The 24,109-nt window shown below is 29.6% G+C and overlaps 1 protein-coding gene across 1 annotated transcript in view; it reads right to left on the bottom strand.

Moving 5' to 3' along the window:
- LOC119616290 (RNA polymerase-associated protein Rtf1) overlaps nucleotides 1-24,109 on the bottom strand; it is a 161,283-nt gene that overhangs the window by 32,841 nt on the left and 104,333 nt on the right. The window contains exon 3 of the mRNA XM_037972636.1: nucleotides 20,174-21,352. Coding sequence (XP_037828564.1) covers nucleotides 20,174-21,352 — 1,179 coding nt within the window. The remainder of the gene's footprint in view (nucleotides 1-20,173; nucleotides 21,353-24,109) is intronic.

Consider the following 24,109-nt stretch of genomic DNA (forward strand, 5'->3'; position numbering starts at 1 on the left):
GTGCAATTGTATCCCATATAAACGCATTTACAAACTTAGGCGGCGATGCACAGTGCTTTGTTCCATAGGCAAAATTAATTTTTTTTTTTATCGTGGATATTGATGAATGTTATAATTTTGTAAAGCTTATAAAATATCCTAACTAAATATGTAAAATAAACTAAATATGTAAAAAAGAGCAAATAAAGTCAACGAAATTTTAGCCAAATATATTTGAAAGAATAATGCATTTCAAGCTTGTATGAAAAAAATTTTAAAATTAATTTTTTAAGAAATTATTCCAAAGTAAATTTTTTTCTGTACAATGGAATATTTTTAAGAAATAAGGATGTTTTTTTTTATACTATTATTGTAATTTTTTTGTACATTTGAATGATATTTTTAACTTTATATTTAAGACATTTCAATAAAAATAATTGAGAAAACTAATACTTACAGTTATGTATATAACAATTTTTTAGTATTTGCTCTCTATTTTAAATATCGGACTATATACGATAAATTCCAGTCATTTTTGGTATAGATGGCCGGAAAATTCCCAAATATTGCAAAATTTGACTTTTGAACTCCACATGGGTTAAGAATGTCCGATTTTAATAAAACTTCGGATATATATTTTGTATTATCTAGACTATAATACTCTGATAATACTTTATTTAAAATGTGCAACAGTAAGGAATTAATACGTATTATCTAAAATATTACAAAAAAATGCGATTTTCCGAAAATCTGCCGAGTTCAAATCGCAGGTACTGCTAAACTGTAAGAAATATTGATCTATTTTTTTACCGTTTAATAGCCTTATCTATTGACCATAAATCCACATGAGATCTATTTTTTTTTGTCACATTTCGAATTCATGTGCTGTGGGACACGTTAATGGCCTGGGGAATTTGCAATAACTTTAAAAGTTTTCAAGCAATTTCCCAAATACTTACTCTGTTCAAAATTTATTACTAAATGGCCAAATTTAAGCAAAAACTGAAAAAATTTATAGTTTTACAACGCAAAGAACAATTCTAGAGGGGGGACGGGTAAAATTCGCAACTTCATTTTTTTGGAGCACTCTAATAAGCAGTCATAAAGTTAAGCTATAATCAAAATATGATATAAATTGTATGATTTGAAGTGTTAGCTGTAATCTACCATCAAAAATGTATCAGAATTAAATAATTTAATTTGAAGGGCTTTAATTGAAAAGTAATCTCCAACCTTTTTCTATAAACGCGGCAAAGTAGTCGCCGATGCTCTTTCCAGGCAATATTTTGGATTCTGTATCCACAACCTCACTTAAAGCCAGTGGAACTGAAATTTCGCTTACTGAAGTTATTACTACTGTTGAAAACCCTGTCAGTTGTTTCAGAAACCAAATTATTCTTACTCAAGGTGCTGAATATAAAAAGGAGACCAAAATTATTTTCAGGAATCGTATTCAACACCATGTTACATACAACTAAATTGAGGATATTTTAACTATAGTAATGGACTGTATAAACGCGCAGGTAGTTAACGCAATTCATTGTGACTTACATACGATAGCTCAGATTCAACATATTCCAATTTCGAACTACCCATCTGTGAAGTTCCGACTCACGAATAAATTTGTAACGGATATTTTTAACCCCAACGATCAAATTGAAATATTAACAACCGGATTTGGAAAATACAAAACAAATTCTTTAGGATTACTATTTACCTTATTAATCTATATCCGCTGATAATTAAGAGAAAATTCAGCAAAAAAATCTGTCGAAAGAAAATTCCGATCTGAGGTATCACAATAAGAAAACCGTCGTTAAAACTGGAGAAAATAATAAGTAGTCCAACAGGATCTAGGAACATCTGGATGGATTGATGACAAAATAATGCACAAAGATAACATCCGTTTTCTCTTTGCAGCTGATATTTGCATTCATTGTAAGCTTTACTACCATAGCAGAGAAAACCAAAAATTTAACGGATATACACCACAATCACAAACATGTATTTTGATACGGTTCATCATAATCAATCAAAAAGTCGATTTTGATTTTTTTGTATCTTAGGGCTTTTTGGATTTCATAGTATTAAAATTTTAACATTTTTAAAAGTATTAAACACTAGAATACACTTTTTCGCATCAAGAACAATTAATTTTTACAAAAGCACGCGGTAAAATGAAAACAAAAATGGTATCATAAACAATTTTGACAACTAAGGCCAAATAACAAGTTTTAAACAAGTAAAAATGTATAGTCGGGCGTGGCCGACCATATGATACCCTACACCAGTTATGAATATTAAATGTGATTTATTTTTCATAATAAAGCATTTATCTTCAATATTCCCTTGTTCCGATACATTTAAGCAATTTATGGATGAAAAACTAATTTTCTGAAAGAGGTTTTATATGGGGGCTATGGGCAAATATGGACCAAGCCCGATAACATTTTGTGAATATATTTATATTTACATAATATTTTATTGTGCTGAATTTCATCGCGATATTTGTGTTTATAAGTTAATTTTGGACATTCAAGTAATTTTCTGAAGGGGACTTTGTATGGGAGCTAGGGTGAAATGGGGCCCGATCTTTATGAAATTTGGCAGGGTCATCAAGACTTCTATAAAACTTAGTTGTGCCGTATTTTATCGATATATCTGTATATTTATTTATATATAATTATGAGACTCAGAAAACGATTCTAAGCCGATTGGTATACTTTAAGGTGGGTCTAGGACGAATATTTTTGTATGTTACAAACATCAGCACAAATCCAATATACCCTCCCCACTAAAGTGGTGTAGGGTATAAATATGGACAATTTCGTGTCAAGTGACACAACTTTTAAAATCGATGTCGTCCGATTTTGATGAAATTTGCACCAAGGTTAGTACTAGACATCTGAACGAATACCTAAAAAATTACTTACAAGTCTCCCCAGCAAAAAAGTGTGGAAAAAGATGTAGAATTTTCATCACAACTAGTAACCCGAAGTGCTTCAAATTCAGGTGAAAAACCTATGAATTTTACATTAGCGTGTCATTGTAGGGATGTTGTTAATTTTTGACAACTTTGAACTACATCTAATCTTATCTTTAGAAGCTGTAAAAATCCGATATTTGTATGTCAAAAATAAACCACATTCTTTCAATGAAACGCGTATGTAAATTTCATTGGTTTTTTATCAAAATTTGAAGTACTTTGAATATGTTGTTTGTAGTGACTTTTCTACATCTCTTTCCTCATTTTTAACTGCGTTTTCATTTGTAAGGATATGTTTGGTTTATAAAAGCGAAAAGTATGCAATCGCATTTTTAGATGTGATTAAGATGTCGTTTGTTAAGTATCACATCAATTATTTTTTGCTGGCTCTCGTTTATTTCATGAATATTGTTTGTGGTGCGGCCGAAGTTAAAAAACAGTTGATCAACTACACACGACAATACAAGTGCAAAAGCAAACAAATACAATAGAAACATAGACATAGAGTTAAGAGTGAAAAACAAATCGGAATAATGTATGATCTGTTTCGAAATGTTTTGAGACAACTTATAAGTGATTTTATCGAATTTGTGTTTATTTAAACAAAAACGCATTGTTACAATAATAAAGTACAATTAAGAGTTTACACTTTTAATCGACAAAAATGAAAATAGTCAATAATGTTTTTTTTACATTTTTTCACACACATACATATGCATTGTTGATGTGTGATGTTTTTGATTCCAAAGGTAAAAAAAATTATATTCATTACATATACATGCCAAAAATGTTGCAAAATGTGTTATATCCCTACTCTGGGCTATACATGATTAATTTCGTCTATCTAAATTCAATATTATAGAAAACTCAAAAAGTACTTTTTAAAGAACGAAAAAGTACCAAAATGTCCCTTTTTATGGATCCTTAATCCGGGATCTACATGCTTAATTTAAGTCAAGTCATATAATGACTTTCCTTTTTTTAAATAGATGTCAAGTTTATAACGACAAAATATTGTTATATTTTTCAGCATTTTGTTTAATCCTTAAAGTCAGTTTCTGGCCCAAAAAGTCCCTTAAAAATTTACTAGTTGAAAATGAGCTTAAATTAGGAAATTTTGACTAGTTTGTAGAAAAATTTAAGAAACTTGTTTTTGAGAAATTATACTTAAATTAGCATTATCAATCACTGGTTGGGAATTAAGGGTAATTTCAAATTATTTGTTTTATTTTTTCCATGTGCAATAAATTTTAAGTACTTTGCACATAGGGGCACAGACATATTAAAAAGGGCGATAAATCACCCACTGGCTTTTGGTACAAGTGATTGGTACCATTGAAAAAATAGTATTCTCTAGTTTTTGAATACGTAAAAATAAATATTAATATTTTATTCGACCTTTCAATTTCTCCAAATCAAATTATTAAACGAGCTCGTGGTCAAAGTTTTATTAAATTCTTCAATTTATTTATTTATTTTCTTCAATATTTCGTCATCCATCTTCAAGAATCTACAATTATTTTATTAACAAAAAACATTTATTAAACCACAGTTTCAAGAACAATAACAAACAAAACATTTTCACTTACAAAATGATTAACAATAAACAAAAAATAAAAACACGTCACAATGCTTTTACATTTAATATTGCACTAATTATTATAATCTTATTTTATTTATTATATGTCTGTAACTCTGCGCGCAGTTTTCTGTGTCTGTTTTGTAAGAATGAACTTTTTTCTCTTTTCACATTGATAATATGAAGCATCTCCAACATATATCGTTTGTTGTTTCTATTTTCCCTCTGTAAGATTTCAATGTTGTCCAAGTTGGGAATGTGGCCTCTCTCTGCACAGTGGGACATGAGTGCATTTTTTCGTGTACTTAATTTATCCTTGTCTCTTAGATCAGATCTGTGTCCAGCTATTCTTGTCCTTAATTTATTCTTGGTTGTTCCTATATATACGTGTTCACATGGTTCTGAACCGTCACCTCTGCATTTTATTTTATATATAAGGTTCGCATTATCCATTTTATCGATCTTACTCTTAGTATTAGAAAATAATTGTCTTAGTGTATTGTTTGTCGCTGAAGCTATCCTATATCTTTCCCTATTGTATATTCCTGAGTTTTCCAATCTCTCCGATATTCCAGGTACATATGTCATCGATTTATATCTCACAGGTTCCGCTTCATCTTTCCTGCATTTCCTTTTATTGTCCTTAAGTAGATTTTTAATGATGTCCATTGGGAATGCGTTCATTCTCAGTATTCTAATTATCCTATCTTTGTTGTTTTTATGGAACTTTTCGTCGCTTATTGTCAAGACTCTTTTAATAAAGTTACCGGCCGTATTCAATATCACATGTTTAGGCTGGCAGGAGTAGAAATTGATAATGCGTCCTGATGCTGTCGGTTTTTGATACCAATCCATTCTCATATCTTCACCATCTCTCATTATCACTGTGTCCAAATATGGCAATCTATTGTTTTCCTCCTCTATTGTAAATTGAATTTGTCTGTGAAAGTTATTGAATACCTTGAGGGTATCATCTATTGCCCTATTCTATTCACTAAAACTATTATAACCCACCGAACAAAATTATGCAAAAAAAAATATAAAATATAAAAATACCAAAAATATTTTTTAAAAATTTTCGTAAATATTGAAATTATAAAAGATAGTAAATATTAGAAGTTATATGTTTAAATAAATTAAAATACACTTAAAGAATTTTTTTGGTCAATTTTAAAACAAGTTAACAGGGTACAGAATTCTTTGAATATTTGATGATCATAAGTACTTAGACATCTACTAATTGAAATTCTCAATATATGTATGTATGTATGTAGTAACAATTACCTCAAAATTACCTCAAAATTAAAGGAAAATTTTAACTAAGTACTACAATGCATTCATTGATATTGTAATTCGAAATTATCATCCTTAAATGTACCGATCTAATATTGTACAGATCGTTAATCTAAAGATGAACTATAATAGCGGTAATTACTTAGAATCTTGTTTAGAATATTTTCTGAGGAATATTGAGATAAGAAGTTAAATAAGTAATATATTGGAAATATTTTTAACTGAAGTTTGGTACTTTTAAGCATTTATTAGTTCCCAGTAATGAACATACAAACTGTGGGCATATTCTCTTACATTTTTATACTATGTATATACATATGTTATGAATGTATACCAATTGGATATATAAACAAATTTAATAGTTTTCCGATACCTAACTATTCTGATTGAAACTTTAATCGAATGTTTGCTGGGTAATGCTTATGTACATAAATTTAAATTTTGTATCTATTTTACAGCTTAGACCTCATAATATATTTAAAAAACCAAATAAAACAATGATGAAAATGAATTGAATGAAAAAATATTGACTTTTTGCATATAAACCTTATTTAAATCTGTTATTAAATAAATCAGGTTGAAAAAATCTAAGTGTATATAAACATTTTCAATCTCGAAAAAAATCAAAGCGTAAAAAGCCGCAAAATGTTAAAAAATGATTATAATTCTAGACATCCCCTATTTTAATGGATATATAGTTATGGGCATTTGTGTTTCTTTTTTACCTTTAAAGTTTTAAAAATTAACTGTGCATTTTGACACTTGTTACCATTACTATGTCTTAAATTAATTCTCAACGAAATATAATATTATAATTCGCAAAGAAAAAGTAGATTTTTTACAATGGAACGTCCTATTATTACCATCAAGTATAGGTCCTTCAACAGGAATTATTACTCCATTTCAAATATTTTTTTTCATCAACTTTTAACTCAGCTCAAGCTCATATTAAAGCTTCTAGGAAAATTGTTGTGAACAAATCTTATGCAGAAAAGTGTCTACTTTCAAATGATATATCATTTGTTTTATAAAGATCAGTTTTCATTTTTGACTTATCGCCACAGGCCTTTATCATGCACTGCAGAAAAAGTTTTGCAGCATTTTTGGCGGATAATTTTCTAAAAGCATGATAAGATCGAAATTCATCCAAATTTTATATGAATAATGCTTTTTATGCATCGTTTGAGTGATCTGCCTATATAAGATTTGCGAAAGTGTTGTCTTTCGGGGCGCCCTAATAAGTAGTTAAATACTTTGATATAAAACTAGATTTGTATGGAAAATATGAGTTTATTGTTTTCTGGAATTGAGAGTTATTTAAAGTACATTTTTAAAGAGTTATATATAGAAATTTTAAGGGAAGATATGAATGATTTTCTAGATATATTTGTAGATTTAAGAGTTATATAAGGAACCGTAGCCGAAAAATGTAATTTTGTGAAAAATGTAAATGTATTTTAGAAGCGGTTTCTGTTCAGTAGTTTTTATTCCTCATACAAATGTGGCATCGTAGACATTCATTCAAGATCGAATATAGTTTATAGTTTTCTCGATCGTAGGAAACTACATCCGATTCTCTTTTAAAATAGTTATTTTCTGAGGATATACAGCAGATTACAGGTTTTACCTAATCGTAAAGTTAGTTAAGGATCTACAAACATTTACAAATAAAAATAAAATTTTGATTATAAATTTAACTAAATAATAATTCTCATATACTATAAGAAGTATGCTCATGATGAGCATTATAAATGTAACAAAAAGTGGGCGGAAAAAAAGTCATTGCATTTTATTAAGATCACACGAAATTAGTGGTATAGGTTTATTTATTCGGATTTGATTATTAAACAATCTCTTCCTCAAACTAACCTAATAGAACTATTGCCATGCAAAATTTCATGAAGCATAAAATCCAGATCAAAATCCAGATCAAAAAGTTGATTTCAAAAATACACTTGCCAAATTTCTTGAAAATCTGTTCGTGTTTTTTATATTTAGCCTAGAAATTTGGTGTTATAGCTGTTATTCTAAAAGTGATCAAAAAAATCCTACATCAAATCCGAAGAAATACACCTAGGCCTCTATCGGACCTGTTGTGCGCTCCTTAACCAGTGCCTCAGGTGGAAACCACCTCCAGTCTACCAGACTAGAACACTAACCTACCGGACATGCCGATCCTTATGTAAATCGGTATAGTGGTCTTGTGGTGAAAGAGCAAAAAAGGAGTATCATATATATTTATTATTATACAGTGATAGACAATGTTTTTTTAACTTTTAAAAGTAAGCAGTGTTTTAAGGAAAAAGTTAGCGCAATAGTTTGATACTATCTTAAATAAAATAATAATATAAATGTGTAGTATTTTTAGCACTATTAGCAATTCTAGAGAAAAACAAGTAAGAGTGCAATATTCGGCTGAGCCGAATCTTAAATACCCCCCTCCAGCTACTTTTATATTAATATTTTTTTAATTGATCAAACATTTGAAGAAATATGTAAGTTTTCTCATGTCTTAAATAGAAAAACCCCAAGATTTAAACAGCTTAAATCTTTTACAATATTATAAACGCCATTTTCTAAAAAAAGTATATTTTTTTGTTTATAGATCTTTTCAGCGAAGATTGTAAGAATGATTTTGATTGGATGTGTCTGAAAATTCCGCCTGGTTAAGCAAGAAAATTAAAATCTCTGTAAAATCAATATGAAAAATCAAGCCAAACCCTAATCAAATACCCATTTTTGGACAGAAATTATATCTCGAGTCGCTAAACAATCTTCTAATAAATTTTAACAATCTTCTAATAAATCAAAGAATGTTCCAAATCTAATTTTGGGTGAAAAAAATCCGATTGAAATCTGTAATTTGTATAAAAAACATGTTTACCACAATTTCCCAACCGAAATGTAATTTGTATTTTTAGCGGCGTTTTGGTTCAATTCGCACAATACGCCCTAGACAATACAAGTTTAACTTATTTTCACTTGAAAATATTAACTTTTAGAAGTTATTCATATCCGACATCGGGCCTTATGGTGCATTTTTTTCTTATAATTCTTAATAAATCTTGGTTTACAAGCAAATCTTGACACAGTAATTACTAAATCAAAGATAAAGGAATGATGATAGATCTTTTTACTGTAAGAAGTCTAATTTTATTAAGAAAATAGGGATTTTGTGTCATAATTTTTAGTTTTTTTGTTAGACTACACGATTAATCGAAATCGATTAAGGAAGCCATTTTTCAACATTTTTTTCTTAGTTTCATATTTTTAATACAGCATGAGTATCTATTAGGAAACAATAAAAAATCTTGCTTAAAATTAATCCTTAATTTTGACGTTTTGATAAAATATTTCCTAATTTAGTTTTGACAGCGATCAAATCGCAATTTCTACAAATAATATATGAGGAATTTCATGTGGCCCAACTCAAAAAATCGAGTGTAACTTTTAATCTATTGGTCATAGCAAAAATTGTCGAAAGGAGTTCAGATAGCTATTTCTTTATTCTTTCCAGTTTTATACCCTTCACCTTCGTGAGAAGGGTATATATAAGTTTGTCATTCCGTTTATAATTTCTATAATATAATTTTCCGGCCGCATAAAGTATATATATTCTGGATCCTTATAGGTAGCGGAGTTGATTAAGCTATATCCGTCTGTCCGTCTGTGTGTTTGTTGAAATCAATTTTTAGAGGACCCCAGATATCGGCGAGATCCGAATCTTCAACAATTCTGTTAGACATGCTTTCGAGGAGATCACTATTTAAAATCAGCAAAATCGGTCCATAAATACCGGAGATATAGCAAAAATCCAAGACAACCTCTGAAAATTTCATAAAAAATTTAGATTTTTTATTCATGCTCAGACAGAAACTGTAAACTACAACAACAAACACATAATCATACGGTAAATTTTTTATTGTTTATAAAAACAAAGCTTAGCATGACATCACGTTACGAACGAAGCAGTATGATGTTATTGTCTATAAACATGAAATTTAGTATGTGGAGCCCGGATTAGGTTCGATTTTTTTGGTACTTTTTCGTTCTACAAAAGGTACTTTTTGAACTTCCTATAATATTGACCCTGGATTAGGTGAGAACCTATAAAAGGGTATATTTTGGTACTTTTTCGTTCTTTAAAAGGTACTTTTTGAATTTTCTAAAATATTGAAGCTAATAATATGAAATTAAGCATTAAGGGCCCGAGATTAGTGAAAACCCATAAAAGGTGATTTTTTGGTACTTTTTATACCCACCATCAAAAAAGATGGGGGGGTATATTGATTTTGTCATTCCGTTTGTAACACATCGAAATATTGGTCATAAACCCACAAAAGTATATATATTCTGGGTCCTCATTAAATTCTAAGACGATCTAGCCATGTCTGTCCGTCTGTTGAAAGCACGATAGAGTCCGAATGGAAAGAGCTAGAGGGTAGAAATTTCACATAAATATTTCATATAGGTAAGGTTTGTTTGGTATTGAAAATGGGCAATATCGGTCCACGTTTTCGGATAGCCTCCATACAAGTGGCCCCTCCAAAAGTTGCATTAATAGCCATAACTTGTTTAAAAATACGAATATAGCTATGAAATTCGACATAAGTAAGTTTCTTATGATCCAAAATTACTATGCAAAATTTTATGAGGATCGGTCCATAATTGACCCTACCCCCCATATAAGGTCCCCTTCAGAAAATGACTTTAACACTCATTACTGCCTTAAAAATACTAGTATATAGATGAAATTCGACATAAGTAAGTTTCATACTAGTAAAAAACTATCTAAAAAATTTTATGAGGATCGGTCCATGATTGACCCTACCCCCCATATAAGGTCCCCTTCAGAAAATTACTGCAACGCTCATTAATGGTTTAAAAATACGAGTGTCGCGATGAAATTCGACATAAGTAAGTTTCATTCGAGTCAAACGAGGTTTGATGGTGGGTATATAAGATTCGGCATAGCCGAATATAACACTCTTACTTGTTCGTTCTTGAATTTTCTATAATATTAAACCAAGAGACATAAAATTAGGTATATAGGGCGTGGATTAGTTGAGAATCTATAAAAGGGGACTTTTTGGTACTTTTACGTTCCTCAAAAAAAACTTTTTGAATTTTCTATAATATTGAACCTAGAAACATGAAATTAAGTGGGTAGGGCCTGGATTAGGTGAGAACCTATAAAAGGTGATTTTTTGTACTTTTTCGTTCTTCAAAAGGTACTTTTGAATTTTCTATAATATTGATCCTATAGACATAAAATTAAATATGTAGGACCGGAATAAATGAAAACCTATAAAAGGGGATTTTTTGGTACTTTTGCGTTCTTCAGAAGGTACTTTTTGACTTTTCAATAATATTGAACCTAGAAACATGAAATTAATTATGTAGGGTATGGATTAGGTGAGAACCTATAAAAAGGGATATTTTGCTACTTTCTCGTTCTCCAAAATGAACTTTTTGAATTTTCTATAATATTGAACCTAGAAACATAAAATTAAGTATGTAGAGTCCGGAGTAAGTGATAGCCTATAAAAGGGAATTTTTAGGTACTTTTGCGTTCTTCAAAAGTTACTTTTTGAATTTTTTATAATACTAGCTATACCCAGTGTGCTTAGCTACCCTAAAATCAATGTATATAAAAACACGATTTTGAAGATTCTAACTATAATAGTTTTTCAGATATACATTTTTTACATTTTGGGGATGCCACGCAAATTATTGCGGACTAATGAAGTCCGCCCATTTTCCCCAAAGTGTTCAAATAAATGTTAAATTTCTTCGTGCAAAATATGAAGATTTTAGGTCTATTAGTTTCCCAGACAAACGACAACGCCAATTTATTTACATGAATGTTACAAGTTGTTCTTGCAAAATTTTAGGATTTTAGCTCTAATAGTTTTTCAAATACACGAATTTTTCTATTTCATATGGGGGGGTTCCAAGCCCCACTGATAAAAGTCCGCCTATTTTCCCCAAAATGTTCAGATGAATATTAAAGTTCTTCGTGCAAAATTTTAAGAAGCTAGCTCTATTAGTTTCCCAGATAAACAGTTTTGACTCTACCTGTTATATTTTCTCAGATATACTGATTTAAGGTTTTCTTCATATGAAAGGTGTCACGCCCACTATAGCAATTCCGCCTATTTTATCAAAAAATATTCTTATGGATTTCAAAGTTGTCCATACAAAATTTGAGGACTCCAACTCCTGCAGTTTATGAGATATGCGACTTTTAATACTTATTTTGAATGTGGCCGTGTCGTCGCCCACTTGAAATTTTGAAGTAAAAAGTAGCCTTTAGTTCCTTCCAGAGATACAGGAAGACACTGTGAAAATTTCAGAAATTTCATCGGTCGAGCCGTTTAGCTGCCTATAACGTCCAAACAAACACACATTCATTTTTATATATATAGACTAGCTATACCCAGTGTGCTTTGTTACACTAACATCAATGTATATAAAAAAACATTTCTAATTTTCTAGTCCGCCAATTTTACCCAAATTTTTACATTGATGTCAAAGGATTTTTACTCTAATAGTTTCCCAGACATAGGTTTTTTCTATTAAATGCATATGTGAGGTTCCAAACCCCCCCTAATGAAAGTCCGTCCATTTTCCCCAAAATGTCCAAATAAATGTTAAATTTCTTCGGGCAAAATTTTAAGAAATTAGGTCGATTAGTTTCCCAGACAAACGACAACACCAACTTATTACTGAAATGTTCACATGGATGTTAATGTTGTTCTTGCAACATTTCCTTAAATAATCATATTGACACTAAAGTGGTTCCGACAAAATATGAGGACTCTATCTGTTACATTTTCTCAAATATACTAATTTAAGATTTTCTTCATATGGAAGGTGCCAAGCCAACTACAGTCATTCCGCCCATTTTATCCAAAAATATTCTTATGGATGTCAAAGTTGTCCATACAAAATTTGAGGACTCCATCTCTTGCAGTTTCTGAGATATGCGACTTTTAATACTTATTTTGAATGTGGGCGTGGCAAGTCGCCCACTTGAAATTTTGAAGTAAAATGTAGCCTATAGTTCCTTCCAGACATGCAGGAAGACACTATGAAAATTTCAGAAAAATCGGTCCAGCCGTTTAGCTGTCTATAAAATAATCAAATAATGATATGGATGTCAAAATTGTCCATAAAAAATTTGAGGACTCTAGTTGTACCATGTTCCGAGATATTCGACTTTTGAAGAAGTGGGCATGGCACACACTGTCACGAGTGTGGCCAAATATGGTTAAAGTCGATGTAGGAAATTTTATTATTTTTTTTACTTTTTGTATAGAAAACATTCTTATTAGTTCAAATGCAAAATATTATTTAAAAATTTTGTGTTGTTTTTTAGTTATTGTAGCTCAAAGTTAAGGTTTGCATGCAAGATAATATATTTAAGAGAAAAACCCAAAATTTGACATTTGCTTGTCGTTATTTAAATTAAAATCTGTTTTAGTAATGGCTGATATATTTGTAATACAATTGAAAGGTATATATATAACGATAATTGTAACACTGTTTTGGATTAAAAATACTGATCTTTCTCGAAATACCGTTAGATAAAGGATACCTCCTAAGTATAACGACGATTTCGATGCAAATGTCAACTTCTGTAGTGAATTAAAAAAATTCACCCGATATCACTTTCGAAATTTTTTGATATTTTATTGCTATAAGTATGTATTTTAACATATATAAACTTCAACTGCTTCTGAGTGCTTTTACGGGTTTTATATACAATTTTTTCTGTCGACATCATTATATTTTTGGGATATTTTTCGTAAGCGGCTGCAGTTTAAGAAAAGTAATACATATAATGTCTTACATAATATTGATCAATTTGTAGGAAATTTGATATGAATAATACTAGTGGATACATAGTAGGAAAAACTAAAATTTACACTTTTAGAAATGAACAACAATTGAGCAATATACAGGAAAAAGTAGGTTTAAAACTTAATAGAGATACTGGGTGGATACTAGGGTGATCGATTATTCGACATTTTCCAAAAACCGGTTTTCGAATAGTTCGAATAGTTGACATTAAAAAAAAAACGGTTGATATTTTTCAAATTCAGAAAAAACCGGTTAACCGGTTTTTCATTATAAATAAAAAAAATATTTTAATTTGAAAAACTTAATGTTTATGTTTAAATTTGATTAATAAAACATGGCCCGAAATGATTTTTAACAGTTTAAAAGATTATAACTTTAGATCTTGTCGTCTGATTTACATTATTTCTTTAATATAAAAAAATTAGGAAAAAAGTGGGACACTTCTGTTAAACATAAGGTACTATGTAATCCTAGCTTATTTTAAAAGCCCGGTTTAGGAAATTTGCATAGGCATTCCAACACTTCCATAAAATTTCAATAAATTAATTATTGTAATTGGAATATAATCTTAAGATTGATAAAATTTTATCAAACAGTTATCAATTTTACAAATAATTTTTTTAATTAGTTAGGAAAATCAAAAAGTTTTAACCAAAGGAGCTGTAGAAAAATATGCGCTAGTTCCTCGACTCGAATATTTTTAAAATTTAGACGGGCTGTATTATTATTTCCTTAAAATGTTCATTTAAATAATCTTTGAATACAAAGCAAATAAAAGTATTCGAAACCGGTTTTTAAAAAGTGAAAAAACCGGGTTGTTCGATATTCGAAAAATCAACATTAAGAAAAAACCGACACTGGTAAAGCAGAAAAAACCGGTTGAAAAATCGAGTCGATCACCCTAGTGGATACATGGAACTTTGTAATAGTTGACAATTATGTTGAAATTTTTTTAGATGATAATTTTTTAAACAAAATATAAAAAGTTCTATTAGGAAGCCATTACAAGTACAAATAAATACTTTTTATTTGTTATGAGCATCAGATCAGATCAAACGAAAAGGATATCCTTGAAGGTTGAAAAGGAATCCTCACTAAGGATATATACATATTAGGTGGGGAACAAAAAATTTAATGTGTTTAATTACTCATCTATCTCTTTATAAGTGATTCGATAAAAAATTTTAGTTTTTTTTGCTTTGGAGGTTGTATTAAGCATATCAAAACTAAAGTCTGTACAAAATTTCATTAGGATATGAGTTTTTTTCTCCCAGTTATGGCAATATCTAATTTCAGGATATATGGGAAGGACACGAATCCTTGAAGATTTATTGACCAAATCTATCTCTTTATAAGTGATTTGATAAGAACATTTTAGTGTTTTTTTTTTTTTTTGCTTTTTTTAGATTATTTGAAAAAGGACATTTTTGAAGTCTGAATTGAACGAAATTTGGAGGATGTATTAAGCATATCAAAACTAATATATATATATTTAGATTGAACATAGAAACATGAAATTAAGCATGTAGAGCCCTTGATTAGGTGAAAACCTATAAAAAAACCTATCGTTCTACAACTGGTATTTTTTGTAATAATTTTTTGTACTGGCTATTCTATTTAACACATCATGGTGAAGGGTATATAAGATTCGGCATAGCCGAATATAGGACTCCTTCTAGTTTTTTTTTTAATTTTTGAAAAAAACATTTCAATAATAATTTTTTTAAATTGCTTTTTTTTCAAAATGGGACCTTTTTTGCTTAAAAGAAAACTTATACAATTTCCTTGAAGAGCTTTATAGTCTTATAATGGGATGCGAGTTTTAACTCAAGAATAATATTTTTTTCAATATATGGAACTTAATTTTCCCCTATTTTTTTTTAAATGGATGCTTTTATTGTAATTTTTTTTCTCAAAAGAAAGCTTCGACCATTGCCTTAAGGAGCTTTGTTATTACTTAGATAGAGCTGAAAATTTGTGTCATCCAAATCGGAGCACATCGATTTTTAAAGTTGGGTCAATTGACACAAATTCCCCATACCTTTTTAAAGATTTTTATGATTCGTATGATTTTTTATGATTTATTATGTTTTGTATACCCTACACCACCAATCGTCTTAGAATCGTTTTCTGAGTCGATAAGATAATTGGATGAAATTTTTGAGCCAAGGACGAAGCCTATTGAAAATGGTTAAAATCGGTCCATTATTTTACCTAGTCCCCATAGAACAGAACCCCCCGAAAAGGGCTTCTGAGCTCATAATTATGTTAAATATACCTGTATATTGATAAAAAGCGGCACAACTAAGTTTTATACAAGCCTTGATGAACTTGCCAAATTTCATAAAGATCGGGCCTCATTTGACCCTAGCTCCCATACAAAGTCCCCTTCCCAAAATTACTTGAATGTCCAAAATTAACTTTTAAACACAAATATCGCGATGAAATTCAGCACAAATAAATATTATATAAATATATTCACAAAACTTTATCGGGCTTGGTCCATAATTGCCCGTAGGCCCCATATAAAGCCTGTTTCAGAAAATTAGTTTTTCATCCATAAATTGCTTAAATGTATCGGAATAAATCACATTTAATATTCATAACTGGTGGTGGGTATCATATGGTCGGTCACGCCCGACTATACTTTCTAACTTGTTTTATAATGTTTTTCTTTTATTTAATAACTATGGTGTAGTTTTTTCCCCTTATTCACAAACAACATTTTTATTTTATAAAAGGTTTATAAAACAAATTTTCCATACAAAATCTACTTTATAAACTGTTTATAAAATAAAAATTTTGTTTGTGAATAAGGGGGTTAGTATATTATGATTGCAAAATTGGTGGAATAATAGTTTTACAAAAGATTCCTTTAAAAAGAAAAAAATTACGTCCTAGGAATATATGAAGAATCCTTGATCTTGACAGAGAAAACAAAACACGTCGTCATTGTTTCTCAAAAATACATCCATTTATAAAAAAGTATGTTTACAAATATTATTTTTTTTATTAGCTTATGCATCCAGACTAAAGTTTTGGATGGATTTAGACATCACTTATTAAATCCGTGTACAGGTTCTGTGTGAATTTAGTACAATTGTATGAGTACTTTTATTTTTATTTACATAAAATAACATAAATATGAAAGTACAAAATGTATCCGAATACATCATACCCTACCACATTGCGAGTAAGTAGCAATAAGTTACTTAGTATTTTTTAATGTAGAAGTTATATTTAAGAGATTGATGTTTGCTTAATTAATGAATGTACTACTCATTATAACAATATATAGTCAAAATTTCGTATATATAAAATTTGTTGAGTCGAATTTTATAAATACCCTATTCTTGTATAGCATGTACCGCTTACAAAAAAGTTCAATAGGCTAATTTATGGACGGATTACATCATTACATCGACGCAGGTGTTACAAACATTAAAACATAAACAAAATGCCGTTCCCATTAGTGTGGTGTAGGGTGTATTTTGACTGCATTTGGGCTGCTTTGAAATTAACAATAATCGTTCATATCAAGCGTTAATTTTAGCATTAGCACAATTCCTTTGGCAAAATTGCCCCTGCTGCTGCAATAAACAATGCTAAAAGTTATGTTTTTCCTATAAAATGATTGAAAACATTTTCAGAAAAAAAATTTTTAATCGTTTTTATTTTTTTAATATAACTTTCAAGTGTCAATATTGACTCAACCCAGCAAACACAAAGAGTTTATTTAAAATTAAGAATAATTTTTAATGAAGATCTTTCTTACATTGGTCAACTGATATTGAATAAAAATGGCTAATTCAAAACATTATTTCATAAAATATAGAAATATAATATCAAACAAAAATATAAAACTTTTTAAACGAAAGAGTTTGTTTGTTAGGCATCATCCTTTAATTAAAAAATTTCGGAATTCGGAAAATGTGTGCTGGAATTATTCAAAATCATTATTTAATTTGAAAAGCACGTGCAGAATTTTTGGCGGATAATTTTCTAAAGGTATAAAAAGATATTGAAAGATTAATTCATCCATTTTTTATATGAAAAATGCTTTATATGCATCGTTTGAGATTAGCAAAAGTGCTGTCTTTCAAGACACTCTAATGAGTAGTCAAATACATATCATGGTTTTTTAGATTTGAGCTGCATTTAAAAAATGGCAACCGAATTTATATCAAGATATTTTTTTGATGGTTTATTTAACTTATTGCAGATTTTTATTGTTATATCGATTTAATAATAAATTAAAATTTTATATTTTTCATATAAAACTCAATTTGTATGGAAAATATGAATGATTACGGATCTTTAAGGAGCAAACACAGGCCCGATGTAGGTGTATTTTTTAGGATTTGATGTAGTATACATCCTCCTATCAACCTAACCTAACGGATCTTTATTGTTTTCTCGAATTGAGAGTTATTTAAAATAAATTTTTAAAGAGTTATATAACTAGAAATTTTAAGGGGAGATATGAATGATTTTCTAGATGGATTTGTAGATTTAAGTTTAAAATTCGAATTTTTGTGAAAAATTTAATATGAATATATTATTAACCCTATATTAGGAGCGGTTTTTGTTCAGTAGTTTTTATTCTGCATACAAAAGTGGCATCGTAGACATTCATTCAAGATCTAATATAGTTTATAGTTTTCTCGATCGTAGGAAACTACATCCGATTCTCTTTTAAAATTGTTATTTTCAGAGGATATACAGCAGATTACAGGTTTTGAAATAAAAATAGTTTTCCGGTGAAAAATATAAGTGATGGGAGTAATATATACGGATCAACAACAATATAACTTTGATAAAAAATTTTCATATGCTATTTCTCGACCGTAGTAAACTACATCCGATTCTGTTTTAAAATAGTTTTTAAGAATATACAGCGGATTACAGGTTTTGAAATAAGAATAGTTTTCCGGTGGAAAATATAGGTGATGGGATATACGAATCTACAACTGATTTTACGCTTTAGATGAAAATTGATTTTTGATAATAAATTAAATTGATTACAAATTTTTATTTTACCTAATCGTAAAGTAAGTTAAGGACCTACAAACATTTTAGAGTTTTCAAATAAAAATAAATTTTTGATTAAAATTTTAACTACCTAAATAATAATTCTCATATAATATAAGAGCGGGTTTTTGAGATGGTAATCAAATGCCAATTAATAATCAGATTAGTTAATCTAAAAATAAATTTAATCTTATGTTAATCCCCTTTGATGTTTTTGAGTACAAGATTAAACTTCGCAGTGTTGCCATACAAAACAACAGAAAACTTCACTGTTTGTTATCAAAACAATGCATATTTTATAAAAAGAAGAAGACAATTGTAAATTTAATATGAAAATTAATGAAAACTTAAATTAAAAACAAAGAAATGTATTTTGAAGTCTCCATAATTTATACTAATCAATAAATAGAACAATTTAATGTTTATATTTATAAAAATTTTATTAATTTTTTTGCATCAGCTGTTTACACTTTTGCAAACAAAATTAACTAATTGAGTACTCAAAAACATCTTTCGAGGATTAATTTTAATTTAATCGCTAATCTTTCACCTAAAGATTGGCCCTAAGAAGTATATATCATGAGCATTATAAATGTAACAAAAAATGGACGGAAAAAGGTCATTGCATTTTATTAAAATCACAAGAGCATAAAAAAGCATAAAATCCAGATCAAAAAGTTGATTCTAAAAATATACTGTCTGTTGCCAAATTTCTTGAAAATTGGTTCATGTTTTTTTTTATATTTAGTCTAGAAATATCAACCATCTCTTTCTCTCACACACAAAATCAAATGTTTCTGAACAAAAGTTTCCCAGTGTGAACCAGGTCTAAGGAAACCTTTTTTTGTGTGTTTTATTTCGTTATTCGTTGTTGTTTCTTTTGTTTTGCTATTGATATAATAATGATATAGTCGGAAAATTAAAATAAATATAAATTTTATAAAATAAATATATTTTAAATACACTATGAAGGGTGAAGGATATATAAGATTCAGCACAGCCGAATATAGCACTCTTACATGTTTTAAGTTCATTTCTGGGGTTTTGGCCAGCTAAATTAGAAAATCGAACACTGTGTGTCGCCAATATCATTATCTAAATTCGGAGGAGGATTGACACATCCTAATTTATGGTGTACACTAAATTGTTTGGATGCATATTTATTACGAAATTCATAATAATTGTCTAAAATATTTTTTTTATTTTTTCAACTCAAAATGGGTAGTGTTTTTGGTAATTGTTATTCAAATGTGAATATTGTTGCAAAAAAGGATGCTCACGTCAACTAGATTAAAATTTTGCATTTTCGCAATTTTGCATAAGAAAAATTGTGACGTGAATACGTTTATTATAAATGTTAATGAAATCAATTAATTAGTCGACATAATTAATTACATTTTTTGAGTAAAACATTATATTTTAATAACAACACAACATACCTGGAACTGTTACGTCTAAATCTATATCGAAGTCATGCAGTGAGTATAGATTATAATTTTTGTTGTCACCATTTTTATTTATTTTCTCCATTTGTTCAAACTTATGAATATCTAATGATTCAGATGATGTCTTTTCATTTACTTCTTCAATGTCCTTTTTATCATTTGGTTGTTTAAAACCCATACGTGGTTGTGTGATTCGTCTCGTAAAGGGATCTGATATCCGTAATCCTTTATTAGCTCGTGCTTCCTCTAAAATAGCTTTTTCGGCATCCTCTACATTACGTTTTCTGTTGCGATCATTTATATAAGAAATTAAACTTATACTGCTCGATCTTCGTTTATCTAATTCTGATGCTCGACTCTCAAGTTCTTCTATTTGCTGACTTAAATCTTGTGAAACTTCATAGTCACCACGTAACATCGCAGCATCTCTTTCTTTCATTAAACAAGTTTTTTTCATTGCATAGTTTGTTGGTCTGTTCCGAAATCTATTTTTTTCCTCTATTATCTTATCCACATCTTCATCTTTAAATTCATAATTCAAAGCTTCTTTAATATCAGCTAATTTTTTCTCAATAAGACTTGATGAAGGCATTTGAACATTTTGTTGTACGCAAATTTCACGCCATTTGGAAAACTCGCTCTCCGTAAATTCTTGATTTGAAATGAATTCAAGTCGAAATACACGCTCCTGGTTCCCATGTTTCAAACGTAAACCCTTATTGGTACGGGTTTTACCCAAGTTATATATTTTAGCAGTTTCAACCACACCTACAATTTCTGCAACACGATATACAGGTTTTTGTCCATTGTTTCCAATACTAATACGAACAAAGCAATTGAGTACAGTTCGTTCAAAAATTGGCAAATTTATAAACCTCTCCATTTTAAATCGCGATAAACGTATCTTGTTTAATTCATCTCTAGTGTTAATAAATCTAGTTTGATGCTCCTCTGATTCTTCATCCTCTGATTCACTAGAATATTTACTGCTATTTGATGGGGTTCGTTTTGTAGACGGCTTTTCATCATCTTCCCAGTCACTACTTCCCGAATCATCCGAATAAATTTCTGAAGCTTTGAGTTTTACTGATGATTTTCCACCTGTAACACTTTCTAACTCATCCTTTTCATCATCTCGTTCTTTTTGTGCTTGTCGTTTAGCTTCTTCTTCTTCTAAAATATATTAGTATTAAAAAACACAATTTAGTTTTTTGAATTCAAAAATTTAAAAAATCCTAGTAAAGGTATTTTCAGACTACAATACTGAGTATTAATATTTCTCAAAAATGTTTGCATCATAATACAATTTTCTAGTCTAAACTTTTGTAATTTGATTTTCAAAAATATTACTGATTTTTTTGGCATACGGTATTCATGAATTTTTTAAAACAATTCAAAAACATTTTATTTTCAAATATATTCGGTATGTATTCAATAAATAACACACAAAAATTTTAAAATACATTAAAAATAAGAACGAAATGTGCATAAACAATTGAAAATTGGAAAAAAAATTTACTCAATATTGGAAGAAACTTAACGAGTTGTTAGAAAATTTTCGTTTCAACTTTCGGAAACAAAAGTCGGAAGAAACTTGCGCTGAATTTGCGGTTGCGCTTGCAGTTGGCTGTAATTTTGGTGCCCATTTGGATGTGGCATTGAGCAACCAATTTGTTTTTGGGCTTCTGGACAAAAAATACAACACCGATTGTTAGAAAGAAAATCATTAAAAGTGGAGGCGATAAGCATGGAAACAGTGGAAGATCTCTTAAAAATAGAAGAATGTGCTGTGGATAAAAGTCGTTCTAAACTTTTATACGGTTTTTTAATTGGCAAAAATATGCTCTTTGAAATTGACACATTGTCGCCAATGTCAATAATGAATGTTGCGGACGCAAAAAAGTTAGTGCCTAAATCAAAACATTATGAACCAGAAATGGAATTAATAAGTTATTGTGGAACGCCTATACAATGCGTCGGGTACGTCAATGCAAATGTAAAAGTTAAAAATGAAGAAAAAACTTAAAACTATATATAGTGAAATCTAAGCGTAGACCACTCTGTGGCAGAGAGTGGCTGCATCAAATTAATATTGATTGGTGTTCGATTTGAATGTAGATAAACAAATAGCTTCAGTGAACAAGATTGACTCGTTGAGTATTGATACTTTGAAGAATAAGTACCACAAAGTTTTTTCGTCATCAATTGGAAAGATCCAAGGTTTGCAATCGCGTATATATGTCAAACAAGTTTATAATAGTCAGACGTGTATCGTTTCCATTGATGGAAGCCGTAGGGAAGCAGCTAGAAAAACAGGTGCCTGAGGGATTGTTGGTAAAGATGGTCGTACCCAAAAAGAATGGCGATGTCCGTATATGAGGCGATTTTGAGATAACTCTTAACCCCGTGCTGCTGATTGATGAACATCCCTTGCCAACAATTGAAAAATTGGAAAATTTACCACTACCAGAATTTTTCAAAATTTACCTTTCAAAGGCGTATTTACAATTGGAAGTGCACCTACGATTGAAGCAAGTCTATCAAAAGCATAGGTGTTGGCATGTCTTTAACATTTGGGAGATATTTCACAATGGTTTTTAGAAAAAGTGATTTGAGAGGTATAGAATACATTGGATGAACAAATATATTATGGGAACAATACTTGTTAAGAAATTTTGTGACGTATATGGACCTGTCGTTGTTATTTGACAATTGAATAATAAATTGGCGAGCAGGGTGGCGCTTATCGGCCAGGATCTTGTTGATCGTGCCACCAGCTTGGCTTGCCAGACGTACTGTTTTCAGCAATACGTGTAGTTTTATTTCATGTTTGTTCTTTTAACTGCATAACCTCTAAAGAAGTACGCAAATGTATCTCTTTTGGTACTTTTTTATTTTAACTTTATTTTCTATAGAATCTCTATTTAAGCACTTAATAGATAATACTCATCCATTTGAAAGTGTATTTAAAATGACAAATTCCACTATAAGAGGTTTGGATGCCATGTCATGTATAAAATAATGCGTTTATTAAAAATGATTTATAGTTATTGAAATTTGATTTAGAAATCACTGTACTGAAAGTTTTTAGTGAATTTTCGACATAAAAAAACTGCAAAACTTAAGAACATTTTGAATGCTAAAATGGTTTCTAATGATGCGTCATGTAAAATTTCGATGGCATCATTCAGCCCCGCTGTGGAAAAATTTGTAAAAAAATAAATTTGTAACGAAAGAGCAATAAAAAGACAAAGATAGGTAGGTAGGTAGATAGATAGATAGATAGATAGATAGATAGATAGATAGATAGATAGATAGATAGATAGATAGATAGATAGATAGATAGATAGATAGATAGATAGATAGATAGATAGATAGATAGATAGATAGATAGATAGATAGATAGATAATAATTCTATCAGACATGCTTTCGAGAAGTTTCCTATTTAAAATCAGCAAAATCCGACCATAAACAACGGAGATATAATCATCAGCTGTTACAATATTATCTGTCAAAATTCCAGTTTGTTTACATTGAAAACAAATCTTAAAAGTTGTAAAAAATTATGGTTTTAAAACTGTTTTCTAAGTCAATCGCGATAAAATATCTTTGTTGTCCCTCTCTCCTCATAAAATAAGAACATCTTTTATTCCGGCATACGTTCCAAATCAGATTTAACAGCCTGTTTTTCTAAAACAATTTAGTTTTCACATGAACATTTCATTTTATTACGATCAAGTTTAAAATTAGGTTTTTACAAAACATTTCACAGTGGGGCAGAATGGAAATTCTTTGGAAATAAATCTGGCATTTCTAAACCGCTGATCCGATCGGGATAAAATTTGGCGTGAGTATAGCCAAGGAGTATTCGAGTTTAAGTTTTGAAGATGAACCCTGCAGATGCCCCAGGGACGGCGCTGTGGCGGCTC

This window comes from Lucilia sericata, unplaced genomic scaffold, assembly GCF_015586225.1.
Source record: "Lucilia sericata isolate MDLA Ls3-8-SP2 unplaced genomic scaffold, ASM1558622v1 Contig000066F_arrow, whole genome shotgun sequence".
In the NCBI taxonomy this organism is placed as follows: domain Eukaryota; kingdom Metazoa; phylum Arthropoda; class Insecta; order Diptera; family Calliphoridae; genus Lucilia; species Lucilia sericata.